The 23,480-nt window shown below is 34.1% G+C and overlaps 1 protein-coding gene and 1 long non-coding RNA gene across 2 annotated transcripts in view; one reads left to right on the top strand and one right to left on the bottom strand.

Moving 5' to 3' along the window:
• Positions 1 to 23,480, bottom strand: part of LOC149537193 (uncharacterized) — a 170,983-nt gene that overhangs the window by 32,225 nt on the left and 115,278 nt on the right. The gene's annotated exons all lie outside the window — the stretch shown is intronic.
• The window catches only part of LOC149537194 (uncharacterized), a 218,253-nt gene continuing 209,479 nt past the window's right edge, over positions 14,707 to 23,480 (top strand). The window contains exon 1 of the mRNA XM_089807352.1: positions 14,707 to 15,193. Within this exon, the coding sequence (XP_089663478.1) occupies positions 14,855 to 15,193 (339 nt within the window). The 5' untranslated portion in view covers positions 14,707 to 14,854. The remainder of the gene's footprint in view (positions 15,194 to 23,480) is intronic.

The following is a 23,480-nucleotide window of genomic DNA, read 5'->3' on the forward strand; positions in this document are numbered from 1 at the left end:
AAAATTACCTAACACACCAAATATTGATGATAATATTTTTCTTTAATTTTTTATTAATTTTTTTTAAAAATTAATTGAGTATAAAGGTAAATTTTAAAACCTCTCGTATAGGGACACCATAATTTGATCAAAATTTCACTTTAAAAAAAAAAAAAAAAAAATTTAAAAAACTTTAAAAGAATTGTATTTAGATTGATGACATATAAATTAATTAAGACAAATCATAAAATTAAAAAGTTATTAAAGTTTTAGTGAACCTCGCTATTTTACATTTAGTTGCCACCTTTGATTAAAAAATAATGCAAAAATAGTAAATAAAATCATAACACTATAAAATTTATATTTTTGAAATTAGGACAATGAAATCTCTAATGAGTTTTTGTTTCGTAAAAAAAATTGAACGGGAAGACCCTCTAAAATTATGGCAAGGCAAGAATTTGTCAGTTCAATGCCTTAGCCAAATCTTGAGAAGTCAAGAAATGGGCTTGGTTTCACTAAGCCTATCCCGAACCAAAATCCAAGGCAGAAAAAAAAATTCTAGCCCATGTTGTAAGAAATGGACGCCCATTTTGAAAAATTAAAAGTGGCATTTAAAATGCACTTAAAATCCCCAAAAAATTAAAATTTTGATTTTTTTACAAATCAGTACTCATTTTTAAAAAATAAAAAATGAGTGCCCATTTTTAAAATTTAGGATTGGGTACCCGAGCCTAATACAGATGCCCAGTCGGTGTAGGATCACCCCAAAATTGAATTAATTTGATGATTAATGTTCAAAACCACAAGGCTATGTAAGTTTTAGAATGCAATATGTAAATGCCATATGGGCATGTGCCATGAAAATATGGGGATGTGCTAAAATTCCAAATGTAATTAAATGACATTTGTAACCAATCGTGTTTGGTTACTATTAGACAACACGATGTATTCATGGAATGGTTATGAGGAGACATTAAAATTCATAGCTCCCTAGAATCTCTTTAGAGATAAGCATGCAACCAAAGAGGCATGGAAAGTGGATGGTTGTAACTGTCCAAGATAGTCTTTAATAAGACATCTTTAAGCAATGAAAAGGTCGATAGTTGAGTAGCTACAACATATAGCTTAGAGAGAACAAAAGAATAGAAAGAAAGGGTTGCCTCTCTGGCCTTCAGCCAGAGAGCCATGCATGTTATATGCATTTGTATTGCATATCTTTGAAGTTAATAGAATGTGTTTAAGTTCTGTCATGTCTCTCTTTTATATTGAATGTTTTATGCAAAACAATCCTATAGTCGTCTCTGTGAGTTGGTCATTGCATGTTTATGAGTTATGCAAACCGTCAATACATATGGTTTTTGGTTACCATTTTAGTTTAATGAATGGAGCAGTCACCTAAAGGAGTAATAGTGAAGAGCAAAGGAAGGGATGGTTATTAGTTTTGAACAAAAGCAAAGGTGGCAGTTATGTTCCAAATGGATAATAGAAAATGGCATTGTCTTAGAATATAGGTCCTCAGTGCAGGGGCCATATCTCCCTAATACACTGTTGGATCTTCCTAATATTTTAATATGTTTTTGAAAACCTAGTTACGCCCATCGTCACCAAAGTGATTGAGGATATGTGGTCTGATTCAAAAGTTATACCTCCTTGAGTACGGGTCTATCCAGAGGACAGCAAGAAGGTATATTCTTGACAATTTGTTTCAAGAGTTTTGTTTAATGGATTTAGTGGATGGGAAAGTATATGGAAAGGGTCTAGAAGGATTTTAGGGAGTATATTTGATGAGAGGAATATCCCAAAATGTTCAAGGGGAATTCTGTAAGTGACTATCCTAAGTGTGGAGATGTGGGAATGGGCAGTTTTGGGGCCTTGTGAATTTGATTTGAGGTGTCTCTGGTTACATTTAGTAGCCAAGCTGTAGGAAGTTTCAGCATCAACGAGCCTGTTACATCACCAGTTTTTAAAAATATGTACCATTTCTAAAAGAGTTGGGTCTCAATCCATGAACATTCATGGAATTAAGACCCAACTTCTTGCTTCTACCCATGTATATGTATATATGTGTATATGTATGTATTGTTGAAAATATAAGAGTAACTAAGAGGGGACTGGTGAATCAGTCACCACAAAAATAAATCCCAGATCCCTTAGATGTCAATACAACTCAAAACATAAACTCTAATTAAATTGCATTCTGTCATTACTCGACAAACACATAGGCACTCAGTTAACACTAGCAAATATTGTAACTTGGCAAGCACTGAGAATCAATTGTAACTTAGCAATAACTGAATATATTAATCTCAATGTGATTAACATGATTAACCTTAAACTTAACTTAGTTTCATAGACATAAAAGAAATAGGATGAACACAAATGACACCAAGATTTAATGCAAAAATTCAATTTGAGAAAAACCACCAATTGCAACCAGTTACTATTTTCACTTTTCTAAAGTGAGCCCTGTTAAGAGCCAACCCTGTTAAAGGTTACAAAACACACTATTAGGTGTGACCTTGTTAGAGGATTTAATTACCCTTTTAGGAGTGGTCTTGTTAGAGGTCTTTAGACACCTCAATCTAGAATTACCACCTTGTTAGAGAATTTACAAATAGTTGTTAAGCCAACTCTATTAAGAGATTTAGATTACTGCTATAATGGTTAGAAAATAACAATGAGATGACCTAATTTTTGATGTAATTGAATCACTGATTACAGACCTGAATTTTGACTTCAATACTTGGTCCTTTCTGATTGAATTTATCTTTGCAGCTCCATAAGGATATTTTGCTTATCCTTCAAATTCGCTTCCTCTTGGCATCTTCAAATCTTCTATTTTCTTGCATATATTCAATCCTCAACTTGACTTATATTTATATCTTACATATTGTCAAGTTAGCTTGAATACAACTTAGAATGCTTAATACTCATCTCCTCAGTGGGCTAGAACCAACATACTAATCAATTCAACTCGATATACCAAAATAAGTAAATCCTTCATTAGTAGACCCTACTCGGTAGACACTAACCAAAACAAATTTTCCTTTGTTAATCAAGTGAGCTTGATTAGCATTGGTTCTTATGCCACCTTTATTTGTCTCCTAAGTGAACTTAGTAGACACTACCCTCTAAAAATTCTCTTTGATAGCTGAGTGAGCTCAATTAACACTCATTATCTTCCAACTTTCCTTTGTCTCCCAAGTGAACTCAATAGACACTAACTTCTGAACTTGGCATAAACAGAAATGCTCGGTAGACATAGGGAACTATCTTCATTACCTAAGTGAGCTTGGCAAACACTGAGTGGCTTGAATGTATGACATTTTGTGTAACATCAAAGATAATATACAATTGATCAATTATTTTCAACAATCTCCCTCTTTAACATTGATGGCAACACAACATGTCATAATAGAATAAAATTTTAGAGCAAGAATAAAGGAACATATTCTTAGTTTCATTCTGATTCTCATTCATGAGAACTCCTTTTATTAGTCTAAATTGCCTTTGCCTTCAGTTTTTTCACTCTGTCAGCAAAACTTTGTCTTCAACAACTTCTTCTAATAGCAAACTCTCCCTTTACGATATCAAACCAAGTTCGTCTCCTTTCTTTAAAAAAAAATTTTGTGAAATGTGCACTTTCCCTCTTTATAATTTTTTTTTTATATGACAGTAAACTCTCCTACTTTGACATCTCATACCAAAGAATATATTTAGAGAATATCAATGTACCTTATGTATTGATTCATATGCAATGTGCCTTTTTCAATATTGCATCAAATGACTAATCTTTAATAGGTTTTGGTTAATGCATCACTAAACTTCATTTAGTGAGCTTCAAATAAGGGAATGACCCTAACTTACCTCTTAAATACAAAAATGCATCCTTAGGTAATGGCTTAGTGAATATGTCTACAATTTTTTCTTTAGTATTCACATATTCTAATATTACCTCTTTATCTTATACCAATTCTCTCAAAAAGTGATATTTTATAGCAATTTGCTTGGTTTTGGTATGCATCACTAGATTCTTTGATATGTTGATTGCACTGGTGTTATCACAGAAGATTACCACTAGATCCTTGATTTCTATTTCATACCTAACAACAATTGCTTGAACCAAACAACATTGACACAATTAACTATTGCTGCTACATATTCTACCTCTACTGTAAACTAAGAAATACAATTATGTTTCTTGCTTCTCCAACACACTATTCTTTTACCAAGAAAGAATGCCCCACCATTGGTGTTCTTTCTATCATCAACACTTCCTACCCAATTAGCATCTATGACAACTTGTAACTCTAAGTTGCCTCCTTTCTTGTACCATTAGCCATAATCTTCAGTAGCCTTTAGATACCTCATGATTCTCTTGATTGCCATCATATGATTTTCTTTAAGATTTGCTAAGAATATTGCCACCACACCGACTGCTAATGCAATATCAAGCCTTGTGTGCATTACATATTGCAATTTTCCAATCATTGATTTGCATGTGATCTGATCTACCTCTTTGGAACTATCATTTTTGGAAAGCTTATGTCTAGTAGACATAGGTGTTCCAACTAGTCTTGAATCTTCCATTCCAAATTTCTTTAATATCTCCTTGATATATTTAGACTGAGTAATGTAGATACCATCTTTCTTCTGTTGAATCTACAATCCAACAAAAAATGTTATCTCTCCAAACATGGAAAATCTCAAATTATGTACTCATCTCTTTTGAAAATGCTTAGCACAAGTCATCATTTCTTTTAAATAAAGTTCCATCCACAAATATTTCTACCAATACAATCTTCTTGTCTGATCCTTCTTTGATATTTAGGTTGTTGTTATCATTTGTTCTTTGAACACCAATCTTTATCAAGTACTTATGAAGTCTTTCATACCATGCTTTGGGAGCTTCCTTAAGACCATAAAATGCTTTGTGCAATTTACAAATGATATCCTTTTTGCTAGGATCCACAAAATCTTTAGGTTTTTCTATGTATGCTTCCTCTTCAAGAATGCATATTTTACATCCATTTGATAAATTTTGAAACCTTTATGTATTGCATATGCTAGTAAAGTCCTAACACCCTCTAATCTTGCAACAAGAGAAAAAGTTTCACCATAGTCACTACCTTCTTCTTGAGAATAACCTTTGCATACTAACCTTGCTTTGTTTCTGGAAACTTCTCTATCTTCATTCAACGTATTTTTGAAAACTCACTTTGTGCAAATTACATTTTTATCCTTGGGTCTAGGAACAAGAGTCCAAGTCTTATTTGTTTCCATTTTATCTATTTCTTCATTCATAGATTCGATCTAACTTTGATTATCCAAAGCATCTTTTACTAATCTAGGTTCAAAATTAACAAGCAAACATGTACCTTTCAATTTTTTTCTTGTCATTATTCTATTTGACTTGTCTCCAATGATCTGATCAGGTGCATGGTGCCTTTTGACATATCTTGCTAATATAGGTACCTTGGATTTAGAATTTATTTCACTAACCTCTCAATGATCTTCTGTATAAAACTTAGGTCTCGTTGCCTATGACTTGGATCCATCAAACTCAGTTTGCTCTGGTAATAGCTCAATAGCTTCTGACTGTGACTTGGGTCCTTCAAAATATGACTCAAGTTGCACTGCTTGCAACTAAGTAGCTTTTGGAGATTTTGAGGATTTGAGAATTGAATTTTGTTGACTTCCAATTTGATTTGGCAATGTATCAGGTTCATAGTACATATATATTCTATAATCCATAGGTTCTAAAAACTCATCAATTCTCACATGTGCACTTTCTATAATTTTATGAGTATTTAAATTCAAACACTTGTATGATTTACTTCTACAAGAGTATCCTAGGAATATTCCTTCATCACCTTTGAAATCAAATTTACCTTTCCTAGATTCCTTCAAGATATAACATTTACTACCAAATACTTTCAAGTAACTTACATTAGGTTTGTAGCCATACCATAATTCATAAAGAGTTTGATTTGAGTCTTTCCTTAGTTCTACTCTATTCAAGGTATGTACTATGGAATTGATTACTTCTTTCTAATTTTTTATTGCAACACTCTTTTCTATCATCAAGGTTCTTGCATAATCCATGATGGATTTGTTCCTTCTTTCAGCTGTACAATTATATTGTGGTGTACCAAGGGCCGATACTTGTCTCTTAATTCCTCTTTTAATGTAGAATTCATTGAACTCATTAGAAATAAATTAACCATCTCTGTCTGATCTCAAACACTTTAGCTTCTTTTTCTACTCTTTCCAAAAACCACTTAAATTTTTAAAAAGCTTTAGATTTTTCTTTCAGATACATTATAGTCATTATTCTAGAATAATGATCAACAAAAAGAATAAAATACTCATCTCCACTATAACTCTCTATTTCAATAGTTCCACATAAGTCTGTATGAACTATCTCCAAGACTTCTTCAAAATGATAGTCCTTGCTCTTGAAACTTGTTTGATAATTTTTGCATAGACCCATATCAGGTTTCCAAACTAGGAATACCTCTTAATCTTTTCTTCTTACTCATCTTGACCAGATGGTCAAAGTTCACATGACACAACCTTTTATGCCATAACCAAATTTCTTCTACTTGAGCAATAAAACATGAACTTACACTGAGATCTAATTAGAATAGTTTACCTTTTGTTTGTTGCCAGACCCCAACCAATTTTCTTTTCTATCCAACATTTTGGCCTTCCCATTCATGTATTCTACCTTGAATCTATTGTTATTCAACTATGCTACACTCAGTAGATTGTTATGTAGTCCTTCAACCCATAAGCATTATCACATCTAAGTTCATTGGTTAGTGAGATACAAACTTTTTCTTTTATGCAACAAGGTTCATTATTTCCAAATCTAACACTTCCACCATCATATTATTCCATATGTTCAAACTTTGATTTGTCACTAGTCATATGATGAGAGCAACCAGTATCAATAATCTGTGTATCATTCTTACTAACATGAGAAATAAGTGCCATTTATCTTACTCATCATCTTATTCATCTTTTACAACTATATATACTATTTAATCATCTTCACTACTATCAAAATCTTTAGCCATAAAACAAGATTTCTTATCTTTTTCCTTGTAGTCCTTGTAGCTCTTGAATTCCTTCTTTCCTTTGAACTTACTACTTTTCTTTTCATCTTTTCCTTCTTTGTTGGGACATCTTGTAGCGATGTGATCAACTTCTTCATATGAAAAATAGGTTAGAGGAATCTTACCTTTGTACTTTCCTCTACCTTTAGAATATTTTTTTGCAAGTAGGGCTTCAACAATTTCGAGATCACTGTTTGAACTTTCTTCCTCTTCTTCACTTTCAAATTGTTTGCCTTTTGATTTTCCACCTCTTTTCTTGAGTGAAATGTAGACTCAATACCTTTTGAATGAGGGACATAGAAATCATACTTATCCAACTCAAAAGTTGTCACTCTTCCCACTAGAGCATCCAGATTTATCTTATTATTTGGATCACATCCCATCTCTTGAATAACAAACACTCTAATTGCATAGATAGGAAGAAGGGTCCTAAGTAGCTTGCTTACAACTATTTTAACATTAGTATCTCCTCTAGATGCTTTGATTTCACTCACACTTGCTTTAATTCGCTTAACATATTTTGCAATGTTTTCATCCTCTCTCATCTTCATTTGTTCAAACTAGCCTCTAAGACTTTCTACTTTGGCTCTCCTTACATTTTCATCACCTCAATAGATGTCTTTCAGTTTGCTCCACATTTCATGAGTAGTAGTGCAATCATTAAACTCATCAAATTCAACATAATTAAGAGCTGATGCAATGTCAATCATCATGATGTTATGATTTTTCTTTTCAGCAATCTGTTCCACGATCAATGTTACAGTAGGAGCTATGTAAGCATTTTCCAAGTTTTTCAAACCTGAATCACTGATGGTTTCCAAATGCAACTTCATAAGTTCTTTCCATGCTACAAAGTTGTCTCTATTCAATTTGGGAATCTCTTTTCAGTAAGACATCATAGTCTTTAGCTTAGGTCCTTGAAAGCTTCTCTACAAGCACCAAAAGCTTTCGTACCAATAGTTGGAAATATAAGAGGAGTAACTGAAAGGGGAGGGATGAATCAATTACCACAAAAACAAATCCTAGATCCCTTAAATGTCAATACAAATCAAAACATAAACTCTGATTAAATGGTATTCTGTGGTTACTCGGCAAACACACAGGCACTCAGTTAACACTAGTAAATACTACAACTCGGCAAGCACTTATAATCAATTGTAACTTAGCAATAACTAAATATACTAATATCAATGTGATTAACTATGATTAACCTTAAACTTAACTTAGTTGCATACACATAAAAGAAATAACATAAACACAAGTGACACCAAGATTTAACATGGAAACCTAACTTGGGAAATACCACCAATTGCAACTAGTTACTATTTTCACTTTTATGAAGTAAGCCCTATTAGGAGCCAACCCTATTAAAGGTTACAAAACACATTGTTAGGTGTGAACTTGTTAGAGGATTTAATCACCCTATTAGAAGTGGCCTTGTTAGAGGTCTTTAGACACTTTAATCTAGAAATGTCACCTTGTTAGAGGATTTACAAATAGTTATTAAGCTAATTCTGCTAAGAGATTTATATCACTACTACAATCATTAGAAAGTAACAATGAGATGACCTAATTTCTGATGCAACTAAATTTCTAATTACAGATCTCAATTCTAGCTTCAATACTTGATCCTTTCTGATTGAATGTATCTTTGCGGCTCCACAAGGATATTTTGTTTATCCTTCAAATTCGCTTCCTCTTGACATCTTCAAATCTTTTATTTTCTTTCACACATTCAATCCTCAACTTGACCTTATATTTATATCTTACATATTGTCAAGTCAGCTTGAATACAACTTAGAATACTTAATATTCATCTGCTCAGTTGGCTATAACCAACAAACAAATCACTTGAGTTCTCAATATGTCAAAACAAGAAAATCCTTCATTAGCTAACCTTGCTCGGTAGACACTAACCAAAATAGATTTTCCTTCATTAACCAAGTGAGATCGGTTAATATTGGTTCTCATGCCAACTTGCTTTATCTCTCGAGTGAACTTGGTAGACACTTCCCTCTACAAATTCTCTTTGGTAACCAAGAGAGCTTGGTTAACACTCATTATCTACCAACTTTCCTTTGTCTCTCGAGTAAACTCCATAGACACTGACTTTTGAACTTGGCATATATAGAAATGTTTGGTAGACACAAGGAATTGTCTCCATTGTCCGAGTGAGCTTGGTAGACACTAACTGGTGAATGTATGACATTTTGTGTCAAAGAGAACATATAATTGATCAATTATTCTCAACATGTATGCATGTATGTATATAAATAGAGAGATCTTGGTACAACCAACAAATAATAAAACTCACTCAATAGGTAGCATGGCCATGGGTATTGTTATAAGCTTTTAAACATAGCTATATAAGGAGTGAGTTAGACATATCTAGGTTAACCTTACATTAATTGTAAACCACAACACAAAGGTTGCACCATGGTATTACTATATTGTAATTATAGAAAATCGCCTAATTCACCTGAGTGGGTGTATGATGGAAAATAGTTGTATTAGGTGAGTAAAGCTAACTAGTGGTTATAGGAATACAATTACATCAAAACAATTAGAAACCAAAACTACATATTTGTTAGAGTGAGCAATTTAGGGGTCTTGATCCCGTGGATATGGGTATGTAGGCAGCTTGGTAGGCGGAGTATGCCTCTAGTGTGTAGATGCCTTGGACATAGTTAGGTAGCACTTAACCATGTATGTATGTATACATGCATACATATATCATGTGGAGATCTAAGATTCTATTGTTGTGCCCTTGTGATCACTGCATTTCATTGTTGTGCCCTTGTGCTTTCTACATCTCATTGTTCTGCCATATGATCTTTGCATCTCATTCATTTTATTGTACCTAATATGATGACAGTTCTATAGAATTTTGTTGTCATGCCCTTGTGATCTCTGCATCAAACTTATCGATATCATCATCTCTCTTTATGTAACACTTACTTCCAAATATTTTAGAATACTTAATTGTAGGTGAGTGACCAAACCGCAGTTCATAAGGTGTCTTGTTTGTGTCCTTCCTAACTTGTACTCTATTCATAGTGTAGACTAATGTATTCACATATTCTCTCCAAAATATCTTGGATACTTCATTCTCTACTAACATAGCTCTTTCAGCTTCTATAACAAACTTGTTCCTTCTCGCTGTAATGCCATTCTATTTAGGGGTTCTCAGAGCTGATAACTATCTGTTAATTCTATTTTCTTCACAAAACATGTTAAACTCATTTTAAGTAAATTATCCTCCTCTATCTAATCTTAAACATTTAATCTTCATACCAGATTCATTCTCAACTATATTCTTGAATATTTTAAACTTGTCAAATGCCTCAAATTTCTCTTTAAGAAATGCAACCCACGTCATTCTAGAAAAATCATCAACTAGAACCATAAAATTTTCACCATAAAATCCTCTAGTCTTTGTAGGACCACTGAGATCTATGTGTACAATCTCCAACTTCACTGTAGTGGTAAACTTCTTGCTGGAAAAAGAAGGTCTGTTATGTTTTACCAAAACACACTCCTTGCAAATTGTGTTAGTAGGCTTTACAATCTTTGACAAATCTTTAACAACAAACATTCTACTTGTCCTCGCAATAATATCAAAGTTCATATGATAGAATCTCTTATGCCATAACCGTCATCTACCTTTGCAACCAAACATGTCATTTTAGTAAGATTCAACTAAAATACATTACCTATAGATCTAGTTCATATTCCAATTACCTTTTCATCTTTATCTTTGATGATGCATGTCTTTTCTGAGAATTACAACTGATAACCTTTGTCTTCTAGTTGTTCAACACTCAAAAGATTGTGCTTTAAACCATCAACAAAGTATACATCCTTAGTATTAGTTTTACCATCAAGAGTTATAGATCCAATACCTTTTACTTGGCATGTTGCATTGTTTCTAACTCTAACAATTCCTCCATCCTGACTTTTGAAGTCAACAAACTTGTTCATGTCACTAGTCATATGATTTGAACAACCACTATCAATTATCCAATTGGATTTCTTCTCAATTTGTGATACCGAAGCTACCTTCTCTAAAAATTCTTCTTTAATTACCACAAATCCAATTTCAACATCACTAACACTCAATGCTTGTTCATCAGAATCTTAATCTTCATTTGCATACAAACAATCTCTATCTTTTCTATGCTTATGATTTCCCTTATACTTTTTCTCCCTTTTAGGACACTTAGATGCATAATGACCATATTCATCACAAGTCCAACATTTAAAGATTTTCTTACCTCCTTTTTTTCTTCTTACCAGAAGGGCTACCACTTCATCAATATTTCTATCTTCTTCGGATGCACTGCTGCTAGCAAAATATCCTCTAGCACTTGTGCTCCTTGATAAGTTAGGTTGAATACTTAAGGCACTGAAGGTTGTCTCTATTCTGGTCAATTCTCCAGACTGTCTAAGTTCATTCTCAACTACTTCAGGTCTTCCAAGCAATGTCTCTTTTGTGAAATCTTTGGTGCATGATATCAACAACTATATCATCTAAACTACTGACTTAAATGGTGGTGTTAGAGTCTTCAATATCTTTCATATAACTTCATCATCATCCTTGTTTCCTCCTTTAGTTTTAATACCTACAGTAATTACTGATATCCTACCTATATATGTTCGTACAGATTCATCTTCCATCATCTTGGCATCTTGAAATGCATAAATCCAATTTTGTAGCCTCAACTTCTTTGAGTGTTCATCACCTTCAAAACTATTTTTCAAAGCTTTCCAAATCAAATGTGAAGTAGCAAGTGATTATACTTGATTGTACTCAATTTCAGAAAGTGCAACCAATAGTGCTTCTTTAACTCTCATGTCACACATGAAAAGATCTCTTTCTGCCTCAACGCAAGTTTCCAAGTCATTTTCTTCAATGATTGTCTTTGCTATTTTTGTCAAGATCCAATATCCCATAAACAACAAATGTATTTTCATCTTTTCTTTCTAGCTGTCGTAATTTGTTCCATCAAACTTTAGACTATCTTTCTTGAACAAGTTCACTATGGAGCTCCCAAAGCTATTAAACTTTTTCTTCAAGGACCTGAAGCTTTGATACCAATTGTTAGAAACAATAGTCCACCAAGATAATTGAGAGGGGGGGGGGGTGAACAAACTTATCCATTCAACCAAAGTCAACAAAAACCATACAAAGATGCACATAGACAATTACACCAGATATGTTGACCAGAGAAACCCTTGATCAGAGGAAAAACCTCAGTGGGAATGATGCCCACAAGATGATGTACTAATATAAATATTTCTTGTTAGAGGATGGACCTTGTTAGGAATCTATTATAACATTTAGTACAATAAGTCCCTGTTAGGAGACTTTGAATCCCTGTTAGGAGATTCCAACCCTATTAGGAGTTGTGCCAATTTTGTTAGGAGTTGTAGTACAGTGTATGCAAGAAGAGCCCACTACCCAAACATGCAATTTCAACTACAAGAAGAGCTCACTACTCAAACAAATAGTTTACTATTATTTTCCTCTTTCCTTATTCTTTCCTTTGTCTTGTCAACTAGACCTATCACTTTGAGACATTGTGGACTAGGTCACAACCCTTGGATCCAAATACTAAACGTTGGATCATTCATCAAAACCTTGGTAATGACGTTTCCTTCACTTTTGTATTGCTCTGCTCAAGTTCGCATTCTGCACTCTCAATTGCTTTCCGAACATTCATAATTTGCATATATCCATACCATGATGAAGGAAAATATCATTTCTTTATATCAAGTCCATTAAATAATTCTTTGAGTTGACTGTTAGTCCTTCTCAATTAATTATTATAGGACCACATTAAGAACATGTTACACTTAGTGATAATACAAATATTTCATTTTGTAACTTGAATAACTTTACATACACGCAATATTATGATGAGTGAGCTTAGCCACATTATCCTTAACATGACTTCTTTTTGTCCTCAACCTCAATCCTCAAGATATCAACTTTGTTAAGAGATATAACAAGTTTACCAGAACATACCTCTATAAACTCTATCTCAGAACATATATCACCAAAACTTACATAACTTCTTCTAGACTCATCTTTTCTACTTCCGACATTAATTGCATATGCCAGATACTTAGACATATCTCCCATAACCTCAGATGGTTATCATGCTTAACTAGATGCCCATATCAACTTGATCTTTTCGTTGTTCTTCCATCAGATACCATAGAAGACATTAAACATGCTATGTTGACATGAATGAAAAACTTAGTCATGAATGTAACATATCATCATCAAGTCAACCTTCCAATAAAACATAAGTTGTGAATAGGAGTTTGGGAAATGTTCTGAGATATTTTATTGGAGATAAGCCAAAAGGATGGGATGTGATTTTACCACATGTAAAATTAGCATATATTAATTCTATCAACAAAATGACTTGTAAATCACCATTCCAGATTGTGTATGGGAGTAGTCCCAAAAATTCTTATTAATTGAGAAAGTTGGATAAAGGAGGCATAACTAGTGTCAAAGTTGAGGATTCTGCACAACACTTAAAGAACATCCATGAAGATGTGATGAAGAACATCACAAAGATGACTACATAGTATAAGGTTGAGGCAAATGAAAAAAAGGAGGCATAAGGAGTTTCAAATTGGAGATCAAGTTATGGCTTATTTGAGGAAGGAGAAATTTGTAGTAGGTACATATAAAAAGTTAGACAAGAAGATGTTTGGACCATGAAAGAAAGTGAAGAAACATGATTATGGAAATGCTTATGAAGTAGAGTTGCCCATTGAACTAAATATTTCACTAGTATTTAACATTTCAGATCTCACAAAGTATTATGAATGAGAAAATAAAGATGAGATCATAGAAGTATAGTGGAGTATTATAGCAACTATTTCAGCTACAAAGGAGATTGAGGAGATACTAGACAAACATGTTGGTAAAAGTGCAAGGAACAAAACATATGAAGAATGTGTGATCAAATGGAAAGGATGCCTCTAGAGCTTTATCATGGTTGAAAAGGGAGGAGGTTAACCATCTTTGTTTTCCTTTGCATATTTGAAATGTTAGAGTCATTTCTCATATTACCTCAGGTGTCTAATGCAAGAGCATCTTGGGTATAAGGGAAATCTTGCATCATCTATAAAATATTTATATTTCTATATTTTCAATAAAGACTATTTTAGTGTAGAGTTACTATTTGTGGAAACTTATTATTTTTAGTAAGTGGGTCATACGAGCTTAGAATGTTCTAATTTCATAGGTGCTCATCTTAGTTATTTCAGTATGTTAGTGGAGCTTCATTATCATACCATATGTGTTGCAGAAGTTATTGAGGTTTTTGAGTACAAAATCTTTAAGCTCAATTTTGAAGGCCTTAGAGACTCTTAAACGAGGTAAAATCCTAGTTGACAATGCTTCCATCACTAGATAATTGCAGATCAAAAGCTATCATTTCTGAAAAGTACTTATAATTGCAAATCAAAGTTACAATTTGAAAGTTATGACCTATGAAAATTGGGCTACCTAAAAGTATAATTTTTATTTTTAATTGTTTTTGTTGATCTTATATAATAAAATATGAAAGTAATAATTATTTGGGGGTTGGAACCAAATGTCGAAAACCTTCTCGGGTAGGTTCTCGGGTAGGCTCGTAGTGTTGTCTTAGGGTACACGCCATCTCGAATGTCAACGGTGGACTCAGCTTATAGACAACGTCAAAATGGCAATTCTACTCGAATCGTAGTTCATGGCTCTTGAGATTTTAGGCCTGCGCTCTCAAGCCCTCCACGGTCATACAGACTTCAATCAACGCTGTCAGATAACGAGGTCTCCATCTTCTATATTCTCAAATGGCAGACTTCATAGAAAGAAAGAGCTCAAGTTCACGCATGTAATCAAGCAAACTGATCTGACCACAGCTGAGGATGGTGAATGCAAAAAAAAAATCACAATTCGACCATCTACTGTCTGTGGGTGTGGGTTTTGCAACCGAAGGCATTTATTAGGTTCTCTTGCATCAATTCCATCCTTCCCTCTTAACGCTAAGGCCAATTCATCATCGTCAGACCTGATTTCCAATGCCTTGGTAATTCAATTCTTAATAATTTTTCCATGTTCGAATTTCTTTAGATGTCATAGTTTAAGATGGCTCATTGTTATTTAACTTTCGTTGTAAAAAGTGTTACCTATTATTTAAGTGCAATTTTCAAATGTATAACGGAAACCGTACTTACTAGTTTCTCCATTAACTTTGAGGCCCATTTTTGAGATTTTTTTAAGACGCCCCGTGCTCAAATGTGCGTGATTTTGTTACACTATAAGGTTGGCACATGCCCACTACGGTTATGGGCTTACTTTAAAAGACTTGCCCCTAGGTCTAGAGTTATGTTCTTTCTTATTATTATTAGTTCCTATCATGGCAGATACTATTGCATCCATTAGATGCCATAAGATGCAATAGTCACTTTTAAAAAGCCAATCAGAGTCAAGAATTTTTAATACATATGTCTATCAACTATAGTTTGAAATTTTTCATTTATTTAAATGATTTAAACAAAATAATTTATCTCTTTTTTGATTGGTTTAGAGCAAAAATAGTAAGGAGTAAAATTAATTTTCTTCATAGAAAATATTTTGTACACTCTACTTTTAATACATTAATTATAGCTTATGTCATCTTTGCATTAATTATAACTTATGTCATCTTTCATACAAATCTTCTTTCACCATATAAAATCATTTTTAGAACTATTTTAAATTATATCAATGACATGACATGTTGACTATTTTTTTTATATAAGAAATAAAACTTAAATCTTAATATTTTTCAATATAGTTTTATTTTATCTATACTATTTTATATTATTATGTTCAATTTTCAATTTTACTTTTTCAATTATTGATTGTGAACTAGAATATTTATATAAATATTTAATCACAATAATTTAATATAAATATATTAGATTTTATTTTATGCATAATTATTTATTCATGAAAGTTTATTTAAGAACATTATAAAAACTTTAGGAATTAAGCTTTTACATTCTAAAAAACCAAAGAAATTACCATAAAAATTTATTAATTTTTTACATTTTAAATTATATTTGCAAATTTTAAACAATATAAAGACCAACAATTCGAATATTTTGTTATCAATATTTTTCTCTATTCTTGCATTATTTTCTTTTAACTTATTTATCTTTTATATTTCTTATATTATAAGGTGAATTTGGTGCTAATATACCAGGGCACCATCTTATTTGAAGCTAGATTTCCTATCTAATGCAAATAAGCTACTTTCAAGATTCAACATAGATCGTCTCATGTAATTATCAATGTTTGAATGGGAACATTGCTACTTCTATTTCCTTTCTAAAAATTCAAATGGCAGGAACTATGACGCTTGCATCACTTGTTTCATCATAAAGCCTTCGTTAATGGACCGATATTGCAAAGATATGTTATTTTGCTAATTCTGTTTTCCTGTTGGGCATTTCAAACCTAATTGTGTAGCTCGCTGTCATTCTATTGAGGCTATAGCCCTTCTTATGGCCGCCAAGATAGGTCCAATCCTCTTGCTTGGTATGTAGAGGCAAGATTCTTAGGCTTTTACTTTTTATTGAGCTGGGTAATTCTGCCGCAATTAATGAGTTTTTTTTGTCACAAAATTGCCTGAAATCCACCCACTGGTGCCCTTGTTGAAACATTTATGGTAGTTGATTTCTCAACAGTCAAGCTTCTGACTTGGTATCTTAAATTCTTAATAAGCATGGTTTAGCCTTTTCTCCCTGAGCTTCAGTAAGCTTATAGTGAAGTGATATGTCTTGAAATTTTAATATTTTAAATCTCATTGTGGTTACCATGGAAAGTCTTTTCTGCCTCTATTAGGTCTTGAAGCGTTTCATAACTTTGACACGATGTTTCTACCTCATGTTTCTATAACGACGAAACAACAATTTCATGTAGATCATGTTAGAAATAGGAAATACTAGGCGAGGGAGAGGGGATGGGGTGTGGGGTGAATCAGTGTTCCACAAACTTTTGCCCAACTATGATTATTATTAACAATCTTTAAACTTGCATAGATGATCAAACTGACAAGTAAACATAACCATAACACAATGCAACTCATAACACCATTATTTGTTAATTAAAGAAACCCTGCCCAAGGGAAAACCCCAATGGGGATAGTACCCTCAAAATGATCCACTAATCAAAAGTATCTTATGAAAGATATTGACCCTATTAGAAGTTTATTACATTTGTATAGTGTATTTGTCCTTGTTAGAGGACTAGGCCTTGTTAGAAGCCTCCTTGTTAGGAGTTGCTATTACAATACAAAAGTATGCAAGAAGAGCCCACGGCTCAAATAAACAAATACCACTTAACAATGTTGTCAATAGAGATAAATACAAAAAACTTTAATAGAGTGCTGATATCTTCAATATCTAATCTACTTTTTGGTTCCTTCTTCAAAACTGTACTCCTCTGTACTAGCATCACATTCACACCTATACTAACCATAGAAAGTGCACATTCAAACAGCATATCATTACAATACGATGCGATTCTTTGCTCGACAAAAATGCTCTTCCTTTATATCACATTGTTTCATCCTGTCGGCCTTGCTACTTGATACTTTGCTAAATATTTTGAACTAACTTTTTCCATGTGTGGGTAAACATCTAGGATGTCGTCCCAACCAAAACAATTCCTTAACCAAAATGTCTTTATTCTACATTTATGTTTGTTTTGTCCTGGTAAACTGTTATTGGTAAATCTTTAATAACTTCGTCCATACATAGCCAAACAATAAGCACTATTAACCATGTGTCATATACACTATGTTCTTCCTTTCTATAAGTGCGCATAAGCCCAAGTGCCTCCAATGAACTGCACTAAACAAACTGGGCTAACTATACATTGTTCTGTTGATATGTACTTAGACAATTTTTTAAATTATTATGCCTTCAGATTTATCCTTTCATTTTGCCTTCTCAAAGTAAGTTAAATGTTGCCATAAATGACAACCCTAACATATCTCCTTAGCCAAATTGCCAACAATCTTCTCCTTTGACATTGATAGCAACATATGGGAAAAATTGGCCAAGTATCCAAAATTACAGAATTTCAAAAGTTGTGAAGTATTTCAAATGGCCATCAAAATTACAAAAATGTGGATCATTTTATTTACTTTACCATGTTCTACATATATGCTTCCCTTGATATTATACACTAACTTATATCTCCTTCTACATTATTATATCCTATTACAAACTTTCATACTAACAATCTCCCCCTTTGACATCAATGACAAAGGTGAGTCAAAAGGATATATGCATGCCAAAATTTGTGGGTCTTCCTTTTTGTCTTCATGATGACTTGTTTTTGTTATAACCCGTAGCCAATTATAACTTTAACCCTGTTGGTTATGACCTCAAACAAACTTTAGTTCTCTTTACTAATCAATAATTTGCCATTTTCTCAAACACTTGGCAGGTTGCACTATTCTCACCGTACAAATGAAATTCTAAAATTCCAAACACCAATTAGAGAATTCAATGAAGAGCTTATATTATTCGGAATTATTTGGTTCTAAGTAATTTGCACAGATGAAAGCGAACTATGGATATATAGTTTTTCCCTATAGACTTTACAAATAGACAACTCTGGAATGAGAAATGATTCACACCAAACCTCTAAGTTTATTCATTAGCAATCAATCCCACTCGATTACAATTTATCACACTGAAATTCACAATTGCAATATTAAATTGAACAATTTTAAATGGAACCTGGATAGATTGCAATAGCTTCCATAAAGATCTGAGATGATAAATATTATGTAAACTGCTTCCTACAATGGAGCATCCAACATACACAACAGTCCCAAACAAAAATGCAGGTCTGAAACTTATAATCACTGTTATCAAACCCTTCTAAATCAGACAATTACACTTGCAAAAACCGGTTCCTCTTGCCAGTAATCACAGTTCTGAAAGACAACCAATTCCTCTCAAGAAATCACGCCTAGAAATAAAAAATAATAGTATCCAGATCATATGCAACCAGTTTCAATTTCTTCAATCATCAACAAACTTCCAAGTTATGTACGTTAGGATAGTCTAGGTAGTAGCAAATTGTAAACAACTCCAAACAATCTCGACTACAATGTTAACTCCAACCACAATCAAAACACTAAGGAGAGAAACAATTTTCAGAATTAAATCACTATATCTCAGTAGTGATTGAGTGTACCTCTTAGTTTTAAACCCTTATACCTCAACAAGGGCACAACAAACAACCTCAGAATACGTCACAAAGATGACAAGCAAATTGACAAATCAATAATTAGATGCTTTTCTCATCAAATGTCGTATTTATAATCTCCAAATGGCACCACTTTCCCAGTAGAACTCCACTTAAGAAGCTTCCAATACATAACTTTAATATATAATAAAGTGCCATTAATATCATTTATTAATTGCTTTTGGCTCCAAAAATGACCTTTTACACCATAACTTCATATTTTGACACACAAGGCCATTGTTTCTTGTTCCCACGATTTAAAACTTTTTGTCCCGGTTCCAATGAGCTATGATCGTAATGTTCCCATCATAAAATAAATCATTTATCAAACTATTGTTAATGGGCCAATTGATTTAATATATCTTGGACCCATTTTTGTTTTGTTTTTGTAGTTTGTGTTGCCATCGGTTATTTTTGTACACCTTCGAAAAGTTTTCCTAATGGGTATTTAAGCACGGCTTGTAGGTAGTTTTAGGTATGCTTTTGGAATATTTCTATGTATTGTGAATTCTTGTTGGAGTTTTGGATTGTTCGCCATTTCGGAAGTGAAAGATCTTCCCTATTTGGCTTGTGCGATTTCAGTGGGATTCAACCCTCACCTTATTTCGTTGTTGCATGTAATACTTCGCTTGGATTTGGTAAATCGGAGCACCATTTCTTAGGAAATATCAATTGAAGGTTATTTGTGTTTCAAACTTTATTCTTGTTTGGATTTATTTCATGAATTCGAATCCATAAGTTGGTGATTACAGAAATTAGCATTTCCCCTTCATTCCGTACATCATCTACCACTGTAGCCTAGCATAATTACTCGTACATCTTCCCATCACCCTTCCATAGGCCATCTGGGCCTACCGTACAACCATTTCCTTGTCTCCTGCTATACCTCCAGCTACCATACGGCTTACTCTTCCTACCGTATGACCTTCATCCGTACGACCAACTACAAACCCCTCCACTGTATGACATCCACTTCCCTGATCTCACACTGCACGACCATGACTAAGTTGCATATTGTACGACATCTGGATGTTCAACATATTGCCCTCAAAACATGTATGACTTGTCTTTTTTCCTTCCCACTAGGTGTATGGACTCCCCTGCATCGTATGACCATTTCAATGGTTTGAAATCTTAATTATGAATTGAACAAAGACCATCAAACAGGGGGAACATAGAGAACGGATCATTACAGTGGTATTAGAGCTTCGATCCTATTAGCTTGTGGACAGTGAATGAGAGTTTATAGCTGGAAGAGAAGAACACATTCCGTTGATAGAATGGTTGCCGAACTAGAATCCACAGCCATCGAACTCGTGGCACTACTGAGGGAGCTTGCGAGGAATTAAGCACAGATGAATAATACTCAACAACTCATGGAAGAAACTCTCAAGAAGTTGGTAGACAATAAAATATCCGGTGAACAAAATGGACACAGTGGGGATTCGGTATCGGGTAAAGCAAACCCTCATCCAACACGCTCTCGACATTCCATGCCATCATTTCCACAACACGGAGAAAAACAACCAACCTTTGAAAAAATGCAAGAGTAGTCAAGGGAAGATTGGAAGAATCTAAATCTTGAGGAAGATATGTCCTACAAAGATTATGCAGATTTGAGAATGAATTTGGGGGCTGGAAATAGAGGATATTTTAATGATGGTCTCAGAAGAAAGTTGAGTAAAGTAAATTTGTCTCCATTTGACGGATCCGGATCCATATTTGTGCAAGTGTGGGTAATGAAGGCCGATACTTCCAACTTAATCCCATGCCAGAAGAAGAAACAATTAAATTTGAGGCATTGCACTTGGAGGGAGTTGCACATGAATGGTGGCATCATGGCACCATCATATTGGGGCATGATCAAATAAATATTTATGCAAAATTCACTAAAAGATTGATAGATCGATTTGATGTTAAATATTTGTAACTCAACTTCAAAGATTTGGCACAGTTGAGCCAAATTGGATCGATTGACAAGTACATTGCAAAATTTCAAAAACTCTATGTTGTGGTCACATACATTTTTGAAAGAAGACGGGTAGTGCTCTTCATAAACGGATTGATAGAACCACTAAAAGGTTGGGTAAAGGGGTTCAATTCTACCACCCTGTCGGAGGCCATTAAGAAGGCAGAAAGCATGGCATCATCGTCGACATCATCCTTGCAAAGTTACATTCCAAACTACCAGTTTTTTCGAGGGACAGAGATAATAAACCTCTGCCCAAGAAGCAGTCGTTGGACGAAGCGACTAGACAGGAGCTTCAAAGGAAGAAATTATGTTTCAATTGTAAGGGACTTTGGGAACTTGGCCACAAATGCCTCAGAAAAGGGAAGATTCATTACATTAAGGTTGTGTCCGATGATGAGGATGAACAGGAAGAAATACCCGTTGAAGACAACCAACATTATGACGACACCAACATGGTTAGACTGAACCACACGGAAAGAATTACAACATTGGTACGTTGCGACAGAACTATCGCTCTAACCGGTAGCCCAAGGTGCACAGTTTTTCGTGTATGGGGAACCCTTCAAGGACAAAGGGTTATGGTGATGCTCAATAGTGGAGCCACTCTAAATTTTATAAACTCATCTCTGGTGAAGCGAAGAGGTCTACTTATGGAGACATATGTAGGATTTAAGGTCAAGGTTGCCGGAGGGACTCTTCTGCCCTGCACACACCTTGTTCCTCAGCTAAGTATCACAATGGCGAATCACACAGTGACCGAGGATCTCTTCATAGTGGACCTTGATGACATGGAGGTTATTTTGGGCGTACAATGGATGGAGACACTTGATGAATACACTTAGAGTTTTAAATGGATGGATTTTACTTTTGTTGTTGATGGAAAGAAGGTTATACTCCGTAGAATGGTAAATGAGGGTCCAAAGAATCTGCGCATCGGATGGAGGCAATTTTTTGGCATGATGACATTGCTTGGGTTGCACATTGTTTTTTTTCGGTAGAACCTATAAAAGGGCAACGAGCACCTCCCCAAGATGATGATCTCCAACATATTTTAAGTAAACATGACAAAGTTTTTATAGACATTCCTCCCGACATACCACGTCATCGAGGATTTGAACATACTATCGAGTTGGATGCAGGAGCCAAGCCGGTTACAACCATACTGTACCACCATCCCAAAAAATTCAAAGATGAGATCGAAAACCGATTCAGGAATTGCTAAAGGATGGATTAATCCTAGTTCTAGCCATTTCGTGTCATTAGTGGTATTGGTCAAAAAGGACGGGACGATGCGCATGTGTATAGACTACCATGCGTTGAACAAAAAAACAATAAAGAATAGATATCCCATTCCAAGGATAGATGAGTCATTGGATGAATTACATGGCGCAGTCAATTTTTCAAAAATAGATCTCTGTTCCAGATTCCATCAGATCTGCATGAGGGAGGAAGATGTGGAAAAGATGGCCTTTTGTTGTCACTACGGGCATTATGAGTTTCTGGTCAATGTTGTTCGGGTTGACAAATGCACCTGCTACATGCTGCTACATTCCAATCATGTATGAATCACATCTTCAGCAAACAATTGCATAAGTACTTATTGGTATTTTTTGATGATCTTCTTATTTATAGTTGGACATGGGAGAAGCACCTGAAGCATTTGGATGAAGTCCTAAGGATCATGGAGGAGCAATTTTTGTTTGTCAAGCAATCCAAGTGTGAATTCGGTATGATAAAAATATTTTACCTAGGGCATGTTGTCAGTAAATATGGAGTTCAAGTTCATTAGGAGAAGATTCACGCTATCCTTGATTGGCCTCCCCCAAAATCACTCACGGATTTGTGAGGGTTTTTCGGATTGTGTAGTTATTGGTGGAGGTTTGTTAAAGGATTTTCTTAGCTCAGCACACCCTTAACGAATCTGACAAGGTAGTAGAGGTTCGTTAAAGGATTGTCGTCCGTACGGATCACAATAGTTTGAGATATTTTTTGGAGCAACGAGACTTGAACGAGAGGAAACAAAAATGGATAAGCAAGGTTTAGGCTTTTGATTTTGACATTGAATATGTGACAGGAAAGAACAATGTGGTTG

The sequence above is a fragment of the Cupressus sempervirens genome, chromosome 10, assembly GCF_028749045.1.
Source record: "Cupressus sempervirens isolate cs-2001-9-10 chromosome 10, ASM2874904v1, whole genome shotgun sequence".
In the NCBI taxonomy this organism is placed as follows: domain Eukaryota; kingdom Viridiplantae; phylum Streptophyta; class Pinopsida; order Cupressales; family Cupressaceae; genus Cupressus; species Cupressus sempervirens.